Source organism: Lissotriton helveticus, chromosome 1_1, assembly GCF_964261635.1.
Source record: "Lissotriton helveticus chromosome 1_1, aLisHel1.1, whole genome shotgun sequence".
Classification (NCBI taxonomy): domain Eukaryota; kingdom Metazoa; phylum Chordata; class Amphibia; order Caudata; family Salamandridae; genus Lissotriton; species Lissotriton helveticus.
The window spans coordinates 252,486,409-252,509,742 of record NC_136057.1 but is presented as its reverse complement, the minus strand read 5'-3'; the positions used below and the strand labels follow the sequence as shown (position 1 = coordinate 252,509,742).

The 23,334-nt window shown below is 45.9% G+C and overlaps 1 protein-coding gene across 1 annotated transcript in view; it reads right to left on the bottom strand.

Annotated features, from left to right (window-relative positions):
* LOC144769034 (glycine N-phenylacetyltransferase-like) overlaps nucleotides 1-23,334 on the bottom strand; it is a 244,865-nt gene that overhangs the window by 80,483 nt on the left and 141,048 nt on the right. Inside the window, exon 5 of the mRNA XM_078653030.1 lies at nucleotides 19,054-19,180. Coding sequence (XP_078509156.1) covers nucleotides 19,054-19,180 — 127 coding nt within the window. The remainder of the gene's footprint in view (nucleotides 1-19,053; nucleotides 19,181-23,334) is intronic.

Here is a 23,334-nt window from a genome sequence, read left to right as displayed (position 1 = left end):
AAACACATTTGCACCATAGTGCAAGGGTACCTGTGTTGCAGGGAATGATTGTGTATGTGCAGGAATGTGTTAATTGTAGCATATAAACAATCAAAAATGGCAATGTGTTACTTATGTGCTTGCTGCATTCTGCAGCACACATAGAAGTAGCAAATTGTCATTATTTATTCATAGTTTATGTGCAGTAAGGGACACCTTCCTGCACATAAACAATCATTAATGGTGTTTTGTTCTTTCCAAAGAAAAAATGAGGAGAAATAAAAGTATTTCTCCTTGTTGTGCCATTCTTTCACCCGCTATAAGTTTTTTGTGCTGCCTCAGATTTACACATCCTTCTAAATCTGGGTCAGTGTAAAAAAGCAATGGGTTTTGTGGTGGAATGCTCACAGCAAGACCCATTGCACTCCCCTTTCATGCAGGAAACTGTGTGAAAGGGTACCATATTTACAAATATTTACAAATATGAAGCAGGGCATTGCACCACAGAAAAGTCTGTAAAAGTGATGTTCCTGTAGGGCAATCGCCTTGTAAATATGACCCAATGTGCGAGAAACTATTGTTTCCAATTTCTGAAGTCGTCTCGTGCTATGGAGACCTGGCCTTTGTGACATATGGGCCCAGTTGATTTTCTACCTCTCTTTTGTGCTATTGACTTTGTTTTTTGCATCTCCTTTGTATTACTCTGTTCCATGTTTACGCTCTTTTCACATTTTGTGTGCCTCCAATTTCATGCTTTTTGTCCTTCTTGTGCCTCCTGTTTTGCCCCTTGCTTTGGTCTGGGCCTTGGCTGCTCTTTTCTCTTCTCTATTGCTCTGTTTTCCAATTCACCCACTCTCCTGCTGCTCCGTCCCACGATGCCCTGGTTACTGCTCCCTGCACTCCTTCCTTCCACCAGGACCTACTTGAAGGCGGCTGCAAAGTGTAGATGCTGCTGGCTTGCAAAAAGTGGACTAATGGAAAACTCAAATGCATCCGTCCACAACTGGACTGCACCCATCGCCAAGATCTCTGGTGCTTCGCCACCCTTTGCTACCCTGCTGTGACCCTCAATGTCCTCAATCCTGAATGCCATTTGCTGCACTACTGTTACAGCACATAATATTCAGGAGCTTCTCTTCAAATGCTCAAGCACTACTCCCCATCGGTAAACAGCGTTTACAACGCGGTGTTTACACCGCAGTGCCTTTATAACGCTGCCATTACAACGCAAGTCATTACTACGACTTGCGCTGGATGGCGCTGTTGGGCAAGGAATGTTGTATTTTTATATTCCAACACCTTCCCTACTGTTACGTGGACTGGTGTTGGAATATAAAATTATAAGATTCCAAAATCCGCGCCCTCCAACGCAAGTCGTTGTAACAACTTGCGTTGTAATGCCCGCGTTGTCAAGTACCGCGATCTTTTAGATCGCGTTGTACTGACATACATCCCTCCCCATCCCTGTACCAACAGCACTCAACACACTCCTACTCACTCACAAACACCACCACAGCAGCCCACACTCTAATGCATGCTCCTCAACACCTGATCACTCACAAACAACCTTCGGAAATCTGGAAACTCGAACACAACAACAGACGTCTTCCTCACAGAAAAATGGCTGGCCATCAGCACCTGACATAGCCACAGCTATCGCCACCATCTGCAAGATTGCCAGGAAGGACCACCAACAGAAGCATGGAGGTGGAGTTGCAATTATTTTCTTGGACACCATCAGCTTCACCAACTCCAAAGACACACCCACAAGATACAAAGAACAACTCACATTCAAACTACATATCACAGTAAATTTCAGTCAGCACCAAACCCTCATATATAGACCACGAGGACCACTCTACAACTTTGCACAGTAATATCACAGCCTCCATCAGAGCCCTTATCATTGACCCCATCCAATCCATCTTCCTGTGAGACCTAAATGTTCAAGTAGAAGATGGGGTCAGCCAGAACTTAACAGGCCTTTTATAAATTCTCGGAAAAATCAGTCTCACCCAGCACATGACCAGTTCTACCCACACTGCTGGGTATCGCTTGGACCTAACGTTTACCGCCCTCAGCAACATGACAGTCAACGAACCAGAACCAATGGCCTGGACCCTCTCAATATCAGCATCACCATCCCCCACCACCACAGTCCTACCACCACTGGACCTGTCTGCCGTAAATGGGAAAACAGCCCTGAAGAGAACTGGACTTTATCTCAAACATGCCCGCTCATCACACCATAGTCTTCCAAGCCATCAAAAACATTTAGGGTATTGCATGTGCTGACACCCTAGATCCTCTCAAATGCTACACAAGTGCTAGAGCCCAGTAACAAGGCAGTTGATCTCAGCCTGCCAAAATGCTACGACAAGCAGCTGGAGGGCAAATGGGGAATGAGCCAAGACAACACAGACGAAGACATCTTCAAATCTTCCCTGAGTAACTACCATCAACCAGTCCTGATCACAAGCACACAGCACTCAGAGAGTGCATCAATGTAAACACTAACAGCAAAAAATACATTGTTGCTATCATCACAGACTTCACCGCACCTTCCCCCATCACCAGCAACATTACATTCCCACAAAACCTCTTCAACATGCACTCTGAATTCGTCTTTAACAAAATCACATCTATATACATCAATTTTGACCCTCAACTGGACCCCACTGCTTTCATAACTCAAATTCCCATCTAGGCAGAAGAACTGACCCTGATCTCATGTCCAGCTATCAAAATAAAGGAAACCATCACTACCAAGAACTCCATATTCTCAGCAGCCACTTCAGACCTCTGCCTCACCATGCCTTCTCCAAAGGCCGTCGACCTATCACTGAAACTCTTCCTAAACACCTCCATAAAATCTGCCACATTCCTTGGCGGAAGGAAACATGTCGCTGTTACTCCACTTTTCAAACTAATGTCCACTGACTCAACCACACTCCCCCAACTATAGGCTGATCATGAACAAATGTCTCAATGACCCGCCTAACAACCACAAGATCCGTGATGCCACACAGACAGGGTATTTCATACCATCCTCATTGGATGCCTCCATGAGATTGGCATCCAAGCACTTACCCTTTTCTAGATATTCTCCTTTCTGATGGACAGAACACAAGCTGTCATCCTGGCACCCTACACCCATGGAAGCCCACAAACTCACCCTTTTCAACAGATACATGGTCCCCCTGGCCAATATCATCTGAAAACACACAGCATCAATATTTTCTCCTGCACCGATGACACTCAAATCATACTATCACTCTCAGACAAGACACCAAACACAAGAAACAACTTCACTTCCTGCATGACCTAAGTCACCAACTGGTTGAAATTCAGCTATCCTAAACTCAACACCAAAAAGATAGAAGTAGTGATCTTTGGCAAAAATAACTCTCTTTGGGACTCCTGCTTGTGGCCAGTTCAACTTGGTCCCACACTAACCCCAGCACCCATGTCAGAAACTGTAGATCATCATAAAGAGCAATCTGAACATGACTGCAAAAGTCAGTGCAGTCCCATCATCCTGCTTTCACACTCCGAAGATACTTAGGAAGATCCTCAAATGGCTCCCAAGCAACAGCTGAAATAACAGCTAAATTATCCCCCCTATCGGAACAGTGGCATCTTCTTCCACCAATCACCCAGACACCACCTCTCTTCCAGACTCCAGCTCACACACATCCAGAAGCCAGGCTTTCAAGCATTTTGTTCCTAAAGCATGGAATGACCTCCAGCTACACATTAGCCTTCTCCTCTCTTCTTGAAGTCGATAGAATGCTGAAGACATGTCTGACTAACTCCCCCTGCCTATGCACTGGGCAGGCTAGGCGCACACACCCGCTCAAGGCCAGGATAGTGTTCTTAACAAATACACATAACATCATAAAGCAATACTTTTCTTGGGGGGTAGAGTTTGCCTGGCTCCAAGATAGCTGCTAGTTAGTGGAGCTCCGTGGGCCCAGCATACTATCCTTGGGACCACAGGGACTCTGCACAGGGTTGAATCTGGACAGCTTACAGTTGCTGGCCTGCATGCTGTGATTAAGGGAGCAGCCGGCAGCTGCTGAAGGTTTGGCAGTAAATGTAAATTGATACTTGTATAGCACACTACTCACCCGCAAGGGTCTCAAGGCGCTTGTACGAATACCGCTGTGGAACCCATCCTGGCTTTCCCTGTGAGGTGTCCACTCCTGGGCACCCCCAACGTGGAGGCCAGGCATCCTTTAGCGTTGTGGGTGCCGTTGTGGAGATTAAACAAGCTATTGCCCAGAGTTGCAGAGTGGGACTCCATGATTGGAATAGGCACCGAGGCGAGAATTATCAGGTCCGTGGAATTTTTGAGCCCAAGACCCGCCGAGGCGGGGAATTGAACCCTGGTTCCGGGCTAGACCTCTGCATCAGGGTCTGCCGCTCTAACCATTGAGCCACACTTCTCCACATCTGAGTTACTGGCTCCCTGCGGAATGGATGGAAGTGTATGCCTGCCGGCCAGCACAGCCTTAGTTGCTGGAAGACTGCTGCATTGAAGATTGCACTGCTGTGGGGCAATCGTGCGAGCAGCCTTGAGGTGACAGGACAGATTGCCTCTTCATCAAGGTGAGGTGAAGGTGGGTAGTCAATGAGAGGAGAAACTCACAGAGGTCTTCATTGGCTCTGAAATTAGGCGGCCTACCTTATAACTGAGTAGAACTGTTTGCCTGAGGAAGTCCCTGTATGACTACTGCTGAGAGCGCGACCTGCAGGGGCACTTCTGATGATATTGCACAACATTCTGCTCAGTGCATATATCATGTGGTATGGACTTGTTTGTAACCCTGGCTCCCCCTAATGCTCAGTGGATTAACACCCTCTACTCTGCAACGGTGACACATATCAAACTTTGCCGGCTGTTCGTTTTATAGGTTTCTCCATGCCACAAGAGGAGGGAGCACACATACTCCGCTCAAATTATTTTGACTAGCAGGCTTGTGGACCTGGGGTGGACCAGGTGCTGCTGTGTATTGGTACTTCCTGTTGGCCCATACAATAGTGGACTTTGGAGTAATCATCATGGGCAAAACTGATAGCTAATAATTTAAGCTGCAATTCTATCCGTGCAAGACCACTAGACACAAGGAGACTGACACTAATGCCTTGGAGTATGGCTAGGAGTCCAATGATCCCTCTGTGGACTCGGACATGAAATAGATCCTTGAGGCGATACAGCACAGTTTAATGAAAATTTACAGCAAAATTGATGCCCTCTCCTTCAGGATGAATTGAATGATGGAGAGACTAGATTAACACACCAGAAGTTTAGATACTCTAGTAAAAAGGGTGACTGATGCAGAAGACATAATAAGCTCAAAGTCGATTATACATACTAAGATGGACAAAATCCTTCATACACTGCAGGCGAAAGCTGGGGATCTGGAAGCCCACTCAAGGTGGAATAATGTACGAATTGTAGGAGTAGCAGAGTCCACCAATGTCGACAATATGGAACTCCTAATGGCACCGTTGGGCAGCGAGACCTTTTCGGAAATTTTCCTAGTAGAGCACACCCATTGCTCCCTGGTGCCAAGACCGGTCCCGAGCACCCATTCACACCCAATAATTGCACGCTTTCTGAGCTATAAAGATCATGATGCTGCTCTCAGGAAGGAGAGGTAATTTAAGACATTTATTTTTGAAGGTAGGGAGCTGTCCCTGTTTCCTGACTTTGCACAGCAAGTCCAAGGTACAAGCCATCACTTTATTTCAGTTAAGAGAAAACTTGAACTTGAACTTGGTCTAGAATACAGTATGTTGTTTCTGGCCAAGCTGCGGATTCTATCTGAAGGACTGCCACATTCCTTTACTGACCTGAAACAAGTCCTCTAGTTCCTTAAACATCGGGCAGCTGCTGGTTCTCGAAGGGGATTGCATAAAACCCCCTCCGGCATACATGATGAATCATTAGATGCAGAGGAACAATAATTTCTTGATTGGTGTATCTAACAAGTTGAAGCAGTCTTGCCCAGTCTCATGTTGAGGGAATCCTGTAAAGTCTTTGCTTTAAGTCAGTGTGTAGGTGATCGCATGTTGTGGCGTCCCTACTTAGAACCATATAGCTGTATCCTGACACAACGTAGACTTCACTGTCGCTATTGTTCAGCAGGCTTTACCTTGCATGCCCATGGTGTCCTTAATTGGGTTAACAGTAAATCTGGTATCACATTATGGGAGGTCTATGCTGACCCAGGAGGAATATACCTAATTGGGCACTGTTGCAGGGACTGTTGCTGGTTGGGGTGTATGGACCCAATTACGATGATCAACATTTTTACCGCACACTCAGCACACTCATGATTCAGTATGATTACTTGCCACAGATCTGGGGGGAGTGACTTTAACTGCATTTCTGATCCGGGACAGGCCTACTGGATATTTGGAGGCATTGTTCTCCTAGCAGTACAGGGTTCACTCATTATTCTGCTACTCACAATGTTCACACACACATTGATTTTTGTTTGATATCTTGAAGCCTAGCCTCTGTATAAGTAAATGTGATTCCTTCCAGAGGACCCAGTCTCACCATTCACTGGTCATGTTGTGTTTGGTTCTCCACTCCAGCAAGAGAGCTGCATTTATTTATTGATTCCTACCATATTCTTTGCTAGACTAAGTCTTTAAAGCAGAAACAAACTAAGCCATAGAGGGGATTTTTCCAAACAATATTGGTTGTGTGGATAGCCTTGCCACAGTTTGAGAAACTTTTATGGTGCGTATATAAGGGGCACTGTGATTTCAATATATGCTGGAGTGCTCAGATCATTATAAAGCAGATTATACGTTTGGAAAAAGTTATTGCCTGAATTGATCTTGAATGTCAACACTTGGGTAGCCCCTAATTATTAAAAGACAACAAGTTGAAGCTAGATAAATATTATGGGCCCAATTCACAGAATGAACTTGAGACTCAATCCTAAACTTACTACTATTTTGGTATTCACAGAATGCACTTACTACTTTTGGTATTCACAGAAGTTAGTATTTTGACCTAAGTTTGTCTTAGGACAAACTTAAGACAGACTTAAGACAGACTTAAGTTAGGATTTTGTCTTAAGTCTGTCTTAAGTCTGTCTTAAGTCTGTCTTAAGTTTGCCAAAAGTAGTAAGTTCATTCTGTGAATGCCAAAAGTAGTAAGTGCATTCTGTGAATACCAAAATAGTAGTAAGTTTAGGATTGAGTCTCAAGTTCATTCTGTGAATCGGGGCACATGAGATTTCGGATAGTGAGATCAAACACCTTAGCAAATATGTCAGGACTAGAGTGTATAGGGTAGAGAAGCATCTGGGTGCCGTCCAATTGGCCTTAATGCACCCTAGAAAAGAAGCAAGGGTGATATTGGAAGTTCAAGAAGAACAGGGCCAGCCATTGTATGAAACAGATCACACATGCAAGAGATTCTGTAGGTATTATGCTGAGCTGTATAGCTCACAAATTGCCCAAGAAGAGAAGGCTATTACAGATTACATGGAGTGTATACATATGTCTTGGCTCACTTCTGACCAAAGGGAACACCTCATTGCACCCCTAGGCCCCCTCGGAGATCCACTCTGCACTTAATGGTTTACAGGTTGCCAGAGAACTTGGTAGTGATGACCTTACTGTTGCCTTTCATTGGAAATACCAGAACCTTCTTATACCTCTTTGGTCAAATTCTATGGGGGGATAGTGGAGGCAGATGTGATGCCACCTTCAATGAGAGCTTTGATTGTAACTATTCTGAAGCCAGACAAACAACCTAATTATTACTCCTCCTACAAACCCTTGCCATTGCTAAATGTGTACATTAAATTATTTGACAAAATTCTAGTGTATAGAATTTCTCCAATCGTACTGGTTGTGGTGTGCTCTGAACAGGCTGGATTTGTTCCAGGTTGTGGTATCACATATAGTTTTAGAACATTGTTTGTTGTTGTACAATGCATCAACCCGGATGTGAATGCTGCTGTGATCATCCTGGATGCTGAGAAAGCCTACAAACCTGTAGAGGCGTTGTTTCTGAAAGCAGTGCTTCGTCAGATTGGAGTGGGGGACATATTTCTGCACTTGGTTACAGTGTTATATACATCTCCATCTGCCAGGGTCCATGTTGGTAATTCTGTCACAGCCCCTTCTCAATTACTTTATTTGAAAAGTTTGTAGATATATATATATAGCGCTGTCTAGATCCGGAGGTATCAGAGAGCTTTACAAGAGGACGAGCATTGTTTCAGAGCATACTTACATATTACATAGTTACAAGTTACACAGTTTTAGAGCATAGCTACAAGTTGCTGGAGCGAAGTTCCATGTGTTAAAAACATACGTAAGGGATAAAAGCAGGTAATGGGAGAGATTCAGGGAAGAGGGGATAGCAGCAGGGGAGGTAGACAAAGAATGAAAGAGGGAAAGAGGAGGGGGAGGGTCAAAAAAACATGACCGGGAGACGAGGAAAAACAGTGCCCAACGTCCGGTGTGCTGGGATACCAGAGGAAATGGTGTCATTCTCACACCTCCACTGAGTGTGGCTCCTTTTATGCTGTGGACTCTCTCAGAGGGGTCTCTGCGACTCCAGGGCATACAAATTGGATCTCTCCCCAACAAGGGGAGAGGGAGTGCTTGGCACGGGGCATCATTCCCACACCTCTGCTGTCTGTGGCTCCCTTGATGCTGTGGACTCTCTCAGAGGGGTTTCTGAGACTCGAGGGTATAAATGTTGGATCCTTCCCCAACAAGGGAAGAAGGAGTGCTTTGGTAAAGGGCACATGGTTACAATAGTAGAGTTGCAAAAGTTCAATACAGAAGAAACAAGTCAGCAGGAGAGGAAAGAGGGAAGGAGGGCAGGGAAGCGGGTCAGATCTCGCAGATCAGCAGTGGTAGTTGCATAGTCAAACACAGAAGAACAAGTCCCCAAAATAGGAATAGAGGAAATGGTGGAGGGGAGTGAGAAGTAGATCAGTTTTGGCAGACCGGCAGTGGGAGAAAAGTGCCTTATGGGGGCCCAAGAGGTAAGAGTAAGCGGGCCCATAACCCAGATGATGTCAAATAGTCACTAAGTCCAAAATTCAATCACCTTGTTAGGTCATCAGCACTGACTACTGTGTGCCCTCCTATAAACTGCCATGGGGCGGAAGTCCACGGTAGGGAATAAAAGTCTTCTATAGGGGACAAAATACCCCTTACTCCTTAGGGCCATTTTCTTAAGCTCCACATACGCACGACCGGTCCTGCAGGCCTCAGCTATTTCCATAGGTTCCATTGTCTACAGCCTCGAGTTGGGTCATAGCAATCCCCCGGAGCTCAAGGATACTCAAGTGATCCCCTCACTGCTGCCTTCCTCCCAGCTGATTCCTGCAGTGTACACTCGGGCAGCAAACATACCTCATGCCTCTTCTTAGTTGGCTCTGCTCCCAGGCACTCTCTTCCTCTCACATTGCTAGGCTACCCCAGTCAGAGACACTCATTCAGGCTGATACAGTATGAGAGTTACTCGTCAGGGCTGCCCTTTATAACCTTTATTGTATGCCTTTGTTGCTAAATTTTTGGCATGTGCCCGCAGGCAGTATCATTGGCATAGGGGGCTGCAGTTCCCTGGCTACTGCCTCATTGTCTCGGCATACGTGGACGACATACTGCTGTGTGTTCACGGCCCAGAGAGAAATCTCTCCCCTGTACTCAGTGAGGTGGTCTGTTTCGGGCCTTTCAGGATGCCATGTGAATGGGTTAAGTCCATAATTTTTCCTTTGATTCCCTATATGGTTCCATCAACCTTATACTTCCCACTGTACTGGAAAGCGGACTCTTTGAGATACTTGAGCATACAAATCCACACAAATCCTTCAATAGATATATTGGACAACTAAGGGAAAGTGCTACATAGATTAGAAGAGGATATTGGTGGATTAACTTGCCACTGTCAGATTCTTCTACGGCAAACCTTTTTCGTTGATATATGCTCCTTGCTGATTAAATTGGCTTGGGCAGGTAAACACCGAAGGGTTAAGGGGGAGATTCTTACACTACCAGTGGATATGGGGGGGCTGAATGTGCCAGACCTAGAACTATACTATAAGGCGGTGCTGTGCTTGCATGCGCACTATTGGCTCCATGGTTGGCACGATTTGCCAGACTTGTATAAAGAGAAAGTTGCAGCGGATTATTAAATTCTGCCCTAAATGCTATTTTGTGATACGTCATAGTATATTTGATTCACTAAATGCCACAAGACATGCTTGGTTCCCGGTCAGAAGAAAGAAAGGTCTGGTGCAAACCCTTAACACATTAGGAATATCCAAAATGAGAGATTTCTTTGAGGTGGAGGGATAAACAGCTAGAAGTCCATTGCGGACGAGGCATACTCCATCAGTGCTTATATTATAATATTATAGAGCTCGGCACACATTGCGAGACCTTCTGAATGATGACATGATTGAACCCACAGATATGCCAACACTTTCTTATTTAATACAGACAGATGCTCCAGTACGACAGAACCATCTTTTTCCTCTAATGTACTTACCCAGGTTCTAAGGGTCACTGGGTTACCCCATTATTACTAATGGCCGGTACGGTTGCTGACAACATTTTATGCAACTGCACAGGAAGCCAGGATGCCTACTATGCTTAAGGTGCGTCTGGAATGGCAGAGTGACCTTGACAGGTTAATCGATAATAAATGTTGGCAGTATTGTGGCGCTATGACCACTGGGGTCTCTTTAAATGGCAAGCACCAACTGATACACTTTAAATAGATAAATTGCATGTAGTATGCACCAGAGACTCCATCGATATGGTTTACGTGACACTGTGGAGTGTCAGTGCTACTGTGCGCCAGAGACTGGGATTGTGCACACCTATGGTATTGTCTGGATGTTCTAGAGGTCTGGGAATTTTTTTTTCACAAGCTGGTAAATATTACAGGATTTTTTTTTGTCTCCGATCCATTGCTTGCGCTCTTGGGCTTCGACAGAGCGGTGGATAAGCGTGTCAGGAAACTCGAGGCCATGGGGTTGCTTCTTGCTAAATGCAATGTGCTGGAAAAGGGTCCCCCAGGACACTAGAGGACTGGCACACCTAAATGATACATTACAAATTGCAATCCGATATATATAGTTATCTGCTTCCTCCCAGAGTTGTCCTAGAGGATGTTGGGGTCCACATCAACAAGACTTGGTGGGCAAGGAGACTGGCGAAGTGGAGGGAGCGAGTAAAGATGCTATGTCAATCAATCAATCAATCATTTGTAAAGAGCACTACATACCCGTGAGGGTCTCAAGGTGCTGGAGGGGGGGGGCGCTACTGATTGTACAGCCAGGTCTTGAGTATCCTCCTGAAGCTCAGCAGGTCTTGGGTCTGTCGTAGGCTCAGTGGGAGGGTGTTCCAAGTCTTGGCGGCGAGGTGGGAGAAGGATCTCCCACCGGTGGTTGTTCTTTGGATGCTCGGGACGGTGGCGAGTGAGAGGTCGGCGGAGCGTAGCTGGCGGTTGGGGATGTAGAAGGAGAGCCGTCTGTTGAGGTAGGATGGGCCGGTCTTGTGGAGTGCCTTGTGTGTGTGGGTGAGGAGCTTGAAGAATATCCTCTCGTTGATGGGGAGCCAGTGCAGGTTTTTCAGGTGGGGGGGTAATGTGGCCGTGGCATGGTACGTTGAGGATCAGTTGTGCCGAGGTGTTTTGGATGTGTTGTAGTCGTTTGATGAGCTTGATCGGGGCTCCCGCGTAGAGGTGTTTCCGTAGTCGAGTCTGCAGCTGACGAGGGTCTGGGTGTCTACCTTTCTTGTGTCTGTCAAGATCCATCTGTAGATCCTGCGGAGCATGCGGAGGGTGTTGAAGCAGGAGGAGGAGACGGAGTTGACTTGCTTGGTCATTGAGACGTTGAGTCGAGGATGATTCCCAGTTGCATGCATGGTCAATGGCTGTCGGGGCTGCCCCCAGTGCCGTCGGCCACTAGGAGTCGTCCCAGGCTGAAAGGTTGGAGCTGAGGATGAGGACCTCTGTCTTGTCCGAGTTCAGCTTCAGACAGCTGGTCTTCATACAGTCGGCGAAGGCCTTCATTCCGTTGTGGAGGTTGGCTTTGGCGGTGATGGGGTCCTTGGTGAGGGAGAGGATAAGCTGAGTGTCATCGGCATAGGAGATCATGTTGAGGTTGTGCTGTCGGGCTACGTGTGCGAGCGGGGCCATGTAAATGTTGAACAGCGTCGGGCTGAGGGATGATCCCTGGGGTACGCATCAGATGATCTTGGAGGCTTTGGAACAGAAGGGGGAAGGTAGACGCTCTGGGTACTGCCGGAGAGGAAGGAGGTGGTCCAATCCAGAGCCTTGCCTCGGGTCCCTGCGGCGTGGAGGCATGCGCGTAGTGTGCGGTGGCAGACGGTGTCGAAGGCGGCAGAGAGGTCGAGGAAGATGAGTGCTGTGGTCTCGCCGTTGTCCAGCAGGGTCCTCATGTCAATGGTGGCAGCGCTGTGGTTGCTGCAGAACTCTGACTGGGAAGGGTCCAGGATTCTGTTTTCTTCGAGGTATCGGGTTAGCTGGCTGTTGACGGTTTTCTAGATGACCTTGGCCGGGAAGGGGAGCAGAGAATGAGCCGGGAGTTCTTGAGGTCTCTTGGGTCTGCCTTAGGTTCTTCGAGTAGTGCATTGATCTCGGCATGTTTCCAGATCTCTGGGAAGGTCGCAGTCTCGAGAGATAGATGACGTTGCGCAGGTGGGGTGCAATGGAGCTGCTTGCTCTGTTGAGGATGTGGTGCGGGAATGGGTCTGACGGAAAGCCAGAGTGGATTGTGCGCATGGACTTGATGGTGTCATCGATGCTCACGCTGACCCAGGCTAGCAGGGGGTCGTAGCCGATGGTGTGCGGCGGGTCTGTTGTGTTGCTGTCTGTTGAGGCTGTTTGGATGTTGAAGCTGTCATGGATGTCTGCTATCTTGCGGTGGATGAAGGTGGGGAGGAAGTCACACAGGGCTTGCGACGGCGGAATGTCGTTGGTGTTGGAGCCGGGGTTGGAGAGTTCCTTCACAATGTTGAAGAGTTCCTTGCTATTGTGTGTGTTGTTGTTAAGGCGGTCTTTGAAGTAGGTCCTCTTAGCCGCCCTGATGAGGTGGTGGTGTTTGCAGATGGCGTCCTTGTGTGCTGAGTGGCTGTCCGGGGTTTGTTCACTGTGCCTTTTCTTCTCTAGTTCCCGGCAGGCTTGCTTGGAGGCTAGGAGTTCTGGGGTGAACCAGCTGGCTCTCTTGCTGGTGTCTCTGTGGGGGGGGTTTCAGCGAGGCAGGGTGTTGGCGCAGTCCTCAATCCAGCGTCTGAGGCTGTGGGCAGCGTTGTCGGTGTTGGAGGGTTCCGTGGGTGGGCTGAGAGCGAGGTTTGCGTGTAGTTTGTCTTCAGTCTTTGGTCTTCGTGATTTTGCTCCAGCAGCGGCGGGGGATCTGTTGAGTGTGGTGGTGTGTGGTGGGCTTCTGGAAGGCAAAGTGGATGCAGCGGTGGTCGATCCAGAGGAGTTCGGTGTTGAGGCTGATGGAGATGTGCAGGCTTCAGAAGAAGACGGGGTCGAGCGTGTGGGCGTTGGGACGAGTTGCTTCAGTTCGAGGTTGGCGAGGTTATCGATCAGGGTTGTGGAGTCGTTGTCGTTGTTCTCAAGGTGAAAGTTCAGGTCTCCGAGGAGGATGTAGTCGGTGGAGGTCAGGGCTTGCCTGCTGATCAAGTCAGCGATGGGCGCGGGGTCCGGGGGGTCGGTAGACGAGGGTGCCTCTGAGTGTGGAGTTAGGGTCTGTAGTCGAGACCCTGATGCTGTTCTTGTGGACGATGGCAATTCCTCCTCCGACTCCGTTGGTGCAGTCTCTGCGGGTGATCTTGTAGCCGTCTGGGATGGCTATGGCCATGTTGGGGGCGGAGGAGTCGTTAAACCAGGTCTCTGTCAGAAAGGCGACATCCGGGGATGTTGTGTCGAGCAGGTCCCAGAGCTCGACAGCAAGCTTGTGTGCGGAGCGGGTGTTCAGTAGTGTGCATCAGAGGTGGTTGGGGTCTTTCTTGACAGGTGGTACATCAGCTCTGTGGCTGGTGTAGCTGCAGTTCCGGCAGGTGAAGGGTCCGTGGGTGCGTTTCAGGGTGGCCTTGAAGCAGGTGTGGCTCCATCCGGAGTTGAGAGCGTGCTGGCGTCGCAGTGGTGGCGGTTGTCATGGCGGGTGCGGTGGGCCAGGGGTTCTGGCGCTGGGCGCGGTCCAGGCGCGGTTCAGGCACGGACGGGCTTGCCTTAGGCACGCCTTCGGCGTGCTTGAGGCCGGCATATATGGGGAGGTGGGAGGGAGGACCCGCTGGGAGGCGGGAGGTGAGGCAGCGAATGGGCAGTGGGCCATTGGGGACGGGGCCGCAGGGGACGCAGCGGCGAGGGCGCTGAGGGACAACGAAGGTAACAGAAGGAAAAAGGGGCACAAAATCGAGGGTAAAACGAGTGGCACAGAAGGCAAAAGGGCACAAAAAACAAGTGGAACAGAAGGCAAAAGGGGCTCAGAAATGAGTGGAACAGAGTGCAGAATGGCACAAAAAACGAGTTGAACAGAAGGCAAAAGGGGCACAAAAACAAGGGGAAAACGAGTGGCACAGAGGGCAGAAAGGCACAAAAAACGAGTGGAACTGAGTGTAGAAGGGCACAAAAAACGAGGAGAACAGAAGGCAAAAGCGGAAGAAAAACAAGGGAAAAACGAGTGGCACAGAAGGAAGAAGAGTTGAGTGTGCTACTGGGGTGTAAGCACATCCCTGCGGTGGGCACACTTGTATGGTTCAATGTGCGGAGAGCAACAGTGAATTCCAAGTGTAGTTCAATAAAGTTCCATAAGTTCAAAGTTTTCAAACTTTATTCAATCTTTAAAGTTGAAATTTATTTCATATTTCCTTCATATGAATCGTCAAGCGATTAATTTTAGCAAGGGGCTCCAATGCATTTCGGACAACGGTCCTTTATCAAGGAGCACTGCAACAAAGGATATACAATGAATACGAATCAATAAAGGAACTGGGGTAACAACGCGACAAACGTTACAGTGGTGTCCAAGTGAGTCAACCTCATGCACCCTTGATGTAAATTAGAGAAATGAGTTGGAAAGGTGGGTAAAGAAAAGTTCCCCAGGTTTTCTAGAAGTGATAGAAACATTACGGGGATGTGAACGAAGAGGGTGCTAATCGTGGGCATGAAGATGTACAGTGAATGGGGAAAATACGAAACCTAAGTCGGGCTATGAAGAAGTGAAACGAACAGCTCGGTGAACCGAGGCTTACGTAGTCGTTTATGAAAGTGCGGTCATGCTTAGAATTAAGAGCGAAGTGAAAACTTACTAAGTTAGAAGATTAACCGGTAGCTCTGAGAAGCCGGTGCTGGGTGCAGGTACTGCGCGGAGTGAATGCGGAGTACTAAGGAGGCCAGATGTTAAGAGTAACTCGAATAGTCTCTGATCCAGACATCAGAACGATCCAAATTCAATCTATGGCATCAAGATTTCATAACAGAGGGTATTCTGATTAAATCCTCAAAGAAGCCATTGATCGAACCACTGCAATCTCCAGATCAGAAGCTCTACGGAGCACTCCTAAAAGCAACGACCAAAGAATGGTCCTCGTCTCGAGATATTCCACTTCGAGCAAAAATTACAAAAACATTATATTGAAACACTGGCGCATCTTATCTTCCGAACCTGATTTTGGGGACCTTTTTAAGGATCCCCCCATTTTCGCCTACACCCGCCCAATGAACTTCAAAGAAATTCTGTCTAAAAACTCAACTACTTCCACATCTGCCCAACATACTGGAACTCGCCCTTGCTACCATTGCAACAACTGCAATAACATTATTAAAGGTAACACTGTAAATCATCCTATGAGAGGCTTTACCATTAAACTCAATGTGGACGCTACATGCGACTCTTCGAACTTGATTTACCTCCTGAAGTGCCCATGCGGCAAAATCTATGTGGGAAAAACCAGCAGGAAAATTAAGACCCGACTGAATGAACACAAGTCTAATATTCGTACCAGCAACTCCAAATCCAACGTAGCAATGCACTTTAATGAGGCCAACCATAATGTGGCCCAGCTCAAGTACATGGTTCTTGAAATGGTCCCTAAAACCGAAGGGAGAGACAACAACAAAACCCTCTTGCAAAGAGAAACCACATGGATTTATAGATTGCAGTCACAGAAACCATTCGGTCTTAATGACCGCACCGAACTGAGCTGTTACTTATAAACGGACGTCTATTGTTGCATTATTTTTCTGTTCTGCCGTGTGTTTCACCTTATACCGATACCACACTCTCTGTTTCTGCATCACCCTGCCTCCTTTCTAAGATGGCCACCCTCAGTTCACTCTCTCAGCCTCCTCTTTAATCCTTCTTCTATTTCCACTCCCTTTTTCACCCTCCTTAGTACTCCGCATTCACTCCGCGCAGTACCTGCACCCAGCACCGGCTTCTCAGAGCTACCGGTTAATCTTCTAACTTAGTAAGTTTTCACTTCGCTCTTAATTCTAAGCATGACCGCACTTTCATAAACGACTACGTAAGCCTCGGTTCACCGAGCTGTTCATTTCACTTCTTCATAGCCCGACTTAGGTTTCGTATTTTCCCCATTCACTGTACATCTTCATGCCCACGATTAGCACCCTCTTCGTTCACATCCCCGTAATGTTTCTATCACTTCTAGAAAACCTGGGGAACTTTTCTTTACCCACCTTTCCAACTCATTTCTCTAATTTACATCAAGGGTGCATGAGGTTGACTCACTTGGACACCACTGTAACGTTTGTCACGTTGTTACCCCAGTTCCTTTATTGATTCGTATTCATTGTATATCCTTTGTTGCAGTGCTCCTTGATAAAGGACCGTTGTCCGAAATGCATTGGAGCCCCTTGCTAAAATTAATCGCTTGACGATTCATATGAAGGAAATATGAAATAAATTTCAACTTTAAAGATTGAATAAAGTTTGAAAACTTTGAACTTATGGAACTTTATTGAACTACACTTGGAATTCACTGTTGCTCTCCGCACATTGAACCATACAAGTGTGCCCACCGCAGGGATGGGCTTACACCCCAGTAGCACACTCAACTCCTCAACCTTTTAGGACGCACTTGAACAGTTGCGCCACCTGCAGGAGCACCTTCACATTGAACTTTAAATTTGACCACTCTCTTCACTCAACCTACCCTGATTTAACCGCTGTGCGCCTTGGCCTAATCTATTTAGTCTATTTCTCCTGCACAGAAGGAAGAAGGGCACAAAAAACTAGTGGAACAGAAGGCAAACGGGGCACAAAAACGAGGGAAAAACGAGTGGCACAGAGGGCAGAAGCGCACAAAAAAACGAGTGGAAGTAAGGGCAGAAGGGCACAAAAAACGAGTGGAACAGAAGGCAAAAGGGGCACAAACATGAGGGAAAAAACGAGTGGCACAGAAGGCAGACAGGCACAAAAAACTAGTGGAACAGAAGAAAAAAGGGACACAAAAACGAAGGAAAAACGAGTGGTACAGAAGGCAAATGAGCACAGAAATACCGGAAAAACGTGTGGCACAGAGGCAAATTACAGAACAATGAAATACAGGGGCATTAAATAACAGAAGGCAGAACTGGCAGAGAGGCACGGGGCAGTGAGGGGAACAGAATGGAAAACCAGGCAGAGATACGGCGGCAGCGAGGGGAACAGAAGGGAAAACCGGGCAGGGACACGGGGGGCAGCGAGGGGTACAGGAGAAAAGACCGGGCAGGGAGAGCACGGGGACAGTGAGGGGAACAGAGGGAAGAAAAAGGGTCACGGACCATGTACAGGCAGAGGGGGAAGACAGAGGACAGCAGTCACAGACACAACAATGAAAATACAGGCAATACAATAAAGGCAATGAAGCGGAGGATGAACAAACCTACCTACGACCTACCACTGGCAACCAGGGATGAGGCGCAGGTGGTAGCCTGCGGGTGATGAGAGCCTCGAACTTCATCAGCAGCGGCAGCTGGGGCAGGGAGACACAGGCGGAGCAGTGGTCGCTCCAAGTCCTAAATGTCTGTAAATTAAATTAATGTTTTCGGCACAAGGTATATTCACTAGAAAGGGGAAACTGTATACCTTTGCTCCCTTTATTGACCTTGTTGGACAGATAAACATTTATACACTTGTCTTATGGCTTTCTCCGCGCTCTGCTTGCTATGATCAAGAGGGGTTCTATGACTGTCGTGTTATAAAATGTCACTCTGCTACAGTGCTATGTTCAAACTATTGTGATGTACGCAGACAGATCATGTGATTGTTCTTACTGTGTTACTAAATAAAATATTTTATTTTTAAAAGAAATACTTTGCTTAATATCAATACGCTCTGGCAATAAGTGAAGTAGTCTCTGTTCACTGCCTGTATGTTAGCAAATTGTACATGGAGCTGGGTCTTTAAGAAAAGGACAACATAGACATTGACTTAAATTCCAGCACTCTACCATTACTGCTCTTTACCCACATCAGTAAAGTCCTATATAATGACACAGACAGGTATTCACAGTTGCTTGGATACTTGCAGTTATCCTAGAACTATTCAATTTTTATGGTGTACCACTGATCTCCATTGAATTTAGCCTATATCAACTCAAGACCAGTTTAGTCTCATGCATCTACTTAAGTCACTCCAGTTAACCTCAGGTCATTCACAAATCCTCGTGATGGTAACGATACAATTGTTTTCAGTCTGATGATGGTGCATAATCAAGCATTACATAGAAATAGTGACTGGCTTCATACACACGTCATCAAGGTTTTGCACCCATAGAAAATAAACTTCTCATTGGATACTGCCATGCAAAATGCAAAAGCAAAAGTGAGTGCTGCCGTCTATCATTCTTCTCGGGCTGTCTTTTGCACTATGACTCTGTATTTGAGGACATTTCTCCATTTTTAATATTTACATCTTTATTTAACTATTGTGCATATACATGGTACCAAAGATAAAATGGTTATCAGTTTTTAAGGGAACTATTCACAATATACGTGTTTGATATAGGCAATATCCAGTTCACCCATTCAGTTGGACTTACATTCTAACATCAGAAGTTGATTCCAGTTGATGACATCACTGTTCTGCAGTATCAGCCTGAGGTTCTCTGGGTCCTTGGTGAAGATATTGTAGGTGTTTGTGTAGAAGTCTGTATCATCCAACATTTCCTAAACAAACATTTGGAAACCACAAAAGGTATTTAGCTATTGCACAGTATGTCAAATGTATCCTCTTCCATTTCATCTTGGCAGTAGTGCCCCGCTATAAACTAGCAAGAATGGGCGGTCGGTCATTTAGACACCTTGCCGCAAGACTCTGGAATGGACTCCCTATTCATATTCGAAGAATCGAGGAGCTACTACCCTTCAGGAAAGCGATAAAAACCCATCTCTTCTGTTAAAGTACAATTGCCCCACTGTGACAGAACTATCACTCACTACTGGTACACCTTCTCACAGCAAGCGCCGGGACGCCCCTTGGCTGGGGCAGCCGTGCGCATTACAAGTTCATTTAACATTAACATTAACATTAACATTAACATGTTGTTTCAGATGATATTCAGTTCGGCCTCAAGATGCACAGGGGCATTCACTTCACTTATAAGCAATGTTTCCTCTAATTTGTTTCCTCTATGTGCAGCAATAAAGGTGCTTTTTGCACTACAGCTAAGGCAGCGTGCATTGAAGATAAGCAAGAACTTAATATGAAAGCATGGGCGGTGTGCAAGCTGCCAAAATCAGTGGCATAGTAAGGGCGTTAGGAGCCCTAATGCAAACCATAAAAAAATGAACACCCCGCAATTCTGAGTTGGTAGTAAAGTCACCCATTACTGAGAAGCAGAGAGTTCCTTGCACACCCGGGCATGAGTTCCACTGCATCTTGTACCCTAATCATTCTAACTATAATTATTCTCTATTTGCTACATCCATGCCACTCATATCTCCTCCTTCCAACTTTTCTTATTGCTGTCTACTTCCACTTGATCAGCTAGATTGGTCTTATCACCTTCCTACTTTTTAGTTTTTTTTTCTGTCCTTGCTCTTCCTTACACTCCCCCCTTTTCTGTTTTTATTTTACACGCCAATCCACTCTTCCCTCATTCTGGCCCCTTTCTTCAATCTAAGTCAGTCCTACTCTGCTCTCTCCTTGAAAGTCTCTCTAATCTTCCTGTTCTCTAACACTCTATCAAATGTATATCTTGACTATACTTCTTTCTTATCTCTCCTTGTCTCTGACCTCCTTGTTTGTCACCTCTTGGTCTACCTATCCCAGCCTGGTTGTTTTATTGTCCTTTCCTTCTTTCTCTCCCTCCCCTACTCTCTAGTCATGCTTTATTTTCCCTCTACATTGAACTCTGCCTTCTTAAATGATCTTTCCTCTCCATCTTTCTATTATTACTGTCCTTTCTATTTTTCTTCTTTCCTACCCAGTACCTTTTCTTACTTTCCAATCACTTTTCTTATCTTTACTCTTCAATCTTTTTTTTCATTCTGTCTTTCCTATTTTCTTATTCATTTTTGTTCCCTGTCTTTCCTCTTCCTTTATTTCCTATACTTCATAGCCAAGTCTCACCTCCATAGCTGTCCTCCTCTTCCCCATCTCATTGTATCCCCCTCTATTTCATTCCACTCTTTTGTTTTTCCTCATATCTGATGCCTTTTTGCCTCATCCATCAACTTCCACACTGTCTCCGTACTCTTCTTTTCTACCACATGTCAAGGTCCTGCAAAAATCCATTGGATGAATGTTTGGCCTTTGCCCTGCTATAGCCTCTGTTCTGAATTTTACCGGGAGTCTGCCTGTGACCGGTTTTACTCTCTGTGACAATGACTCTTCCCCAACCCCTCTCAGGAGAAGTGACCACACATAACTAAACCCTGGGAGATACTTCAAAATAATTCTTAGCAAAACCAGGGCAAAACTGTTCCTGGATTGCTTGTGTTCTCGTTCAAGGAGGACCTGGCCTTGTAGTTCCGACTGAAATGCTCCTATTGAAGTAGAGTCAAGATTGAATTGTATCTGGCTGGGTCCAAACTAAGTTGGCCTGGTGGGAAGAATCACTGGAATGCTACACAGAGGGCTTGTCATTGGTTAGACCTACTGCACACCTTCCTCCCATCAGATGTTGTGTGTTTGATTTAACATACTAACACCTGACTGTGGAGCCCAAATCAGGGCAAACCCCATCTTGGGTTCCTTGTGTTCTGGTTCATGGTAGGCCTGGCCTTGCATTTCAGAGTGGACTGTTCCTATTGGAGCAGATTTAAGACTGATGTATATATGCCTATGTCCACACTGAGGTGGCCTAGTTGACAAAAGAAGAATTGGTTGAATGCTAGCTGGAGTAACTGCCAGTGGTTAGACTTATTGAAATTATTCCCCACATCACCTTTTGGGGCTCGTATGCTAATTAAACTGTAGCCAGTGCAGAGAGGACTTGGCATCTCTCATGTCTGGGCCGCAGTGCATTTGCACGGACTCCAGTAAAATAGCCACACCCCTAACTAAAATCACATCTGAACATCACAGGCGGTGCACACTGTCTCCTATGCCCCACTTGTCTAATCTCCTCTAGAATCCTCAAAAGGTAATGTGGCAGGCAGCCTTGGCTATGTGCCACCACCCTTGCTACCACTAAGAGGCCTGCATCCACACCTCACCACTTGATATGGCTATTCAGAGCAGGAAAACTTATGTGGTCTGGGCCTCTTGTATTTATATAGTGATTAATACTATGGGAAAACTTGTAATGTATTCTGATTTGTCTTGTGATTCTAGGCACCTCTTTGGACTGCATGGTTGATAAGGATGTTTGATGTAGTGTGGCCAATCTGGTAGATGTTGGGTGAGGAGACATGAAGTTTAAAGATATGATCCCAACATGCGCCTGTGAATATCGCTGCAGATAAATAAGAGGTGCCACAGAGAGAGTGAAAATTGACATACATTTTAATAAAACCAGTAATATGCAATTAGGTGAATGGGCACATATACAATTTGAGTCTCACCTGAAATTGTAGTTGGTTGTACATTTTACGATTTGGCACTCTTCAAGAACCATAACTAAATGATAGTTGTGGAACAAGTTTAGACCTTCTTTACAATCCCGAACGTTTCCACTGAAATTTGGCATACTTAATGCAGATGCAAACCATTTTTCTCTTATGTTTCAAAAGCCCCATTTATTTGGCATCTTCATTGCCTTCTGATTTTACACAGTACTGCAACATTTGATTTCCATTGGTAATTTGATAACGTTACATTAGCTTGCAGTAAGAACACAAATCGATCTCATAATATTGACAAGTACCTGTTTACAGATTTATTAACACTTTGTGCTGAATAAGCTTGACAAATGTGACACAAACCCAGTACAAATTGTTGAGGTGGGATTTACTTTCCAACGCAACTCATGCTTTGTGTAGGAACATTGCCCACAGCAACTTCAAGTAGTACTATGCCCTAAATTGTTCTCCTTTTCGTCAAGGTGGACATTTTATAGGTGGCGCATGGGCATTCTCATCCAACCACACACAGGCTTTGAGGCAACCCCCTATCTTATAATATTCATAGACAGGTGTATGAGACAAAACAGTATGTCTCCTCAAGGCAGGCATAACAGTAGAACAACTTTAAAAGTCTCCATACTTTTCAGACTTTTCAAGTGTGATGCACTGTACAGCACACATACAGTGAGAAACATCTTAAAAGATAGTTTTTGCACTTGAGGGATTCCCTAATGATACAAACCCTAAGCCTAATAGAATGCTCACATCTTTGAACTAAGGTCAGGGCCACTAGAATTATAAGATTATGCGATATTGGCTTTTTCCGCATGAGTATAGATTTGTCACATGTGCCTCACAATACATCATCTGTTGTATGATTTGCAGATTTAAACCCACAAAAATTGTTTCTAGCTTGAATGGATAAAAAGTTACTAAAACACCATGGCTTCCCGTTTCGCTGCGAAGTGGAAGATCCTTCGCAGAGGTTGACTGGTCACCTTTCTGTCGCTTATTGTTGTATTTGGGTGTTAAATTGGTCCTAATGAGGTGTAACATTTGTCATGATAGGGTTATCATATGTGAACTGTCAAAATATTAAAGTTACACTATCACAAAATGTGCAGCATTACTCCACATAACTTTCCTTTTTTGCCGCATAATCCAAACCTGCTGTATATTTTGGTCCTCTCCTGCTGCATTATTCCAGTGGCTTTGACTATAGTGCAAAGCAGAGGTGCGAAAACCAACACATTAACAGGGACGGCTAAGCCAACGGTTAGCACTGGCTTTCAAGACAGTAAATCTATTGGTTA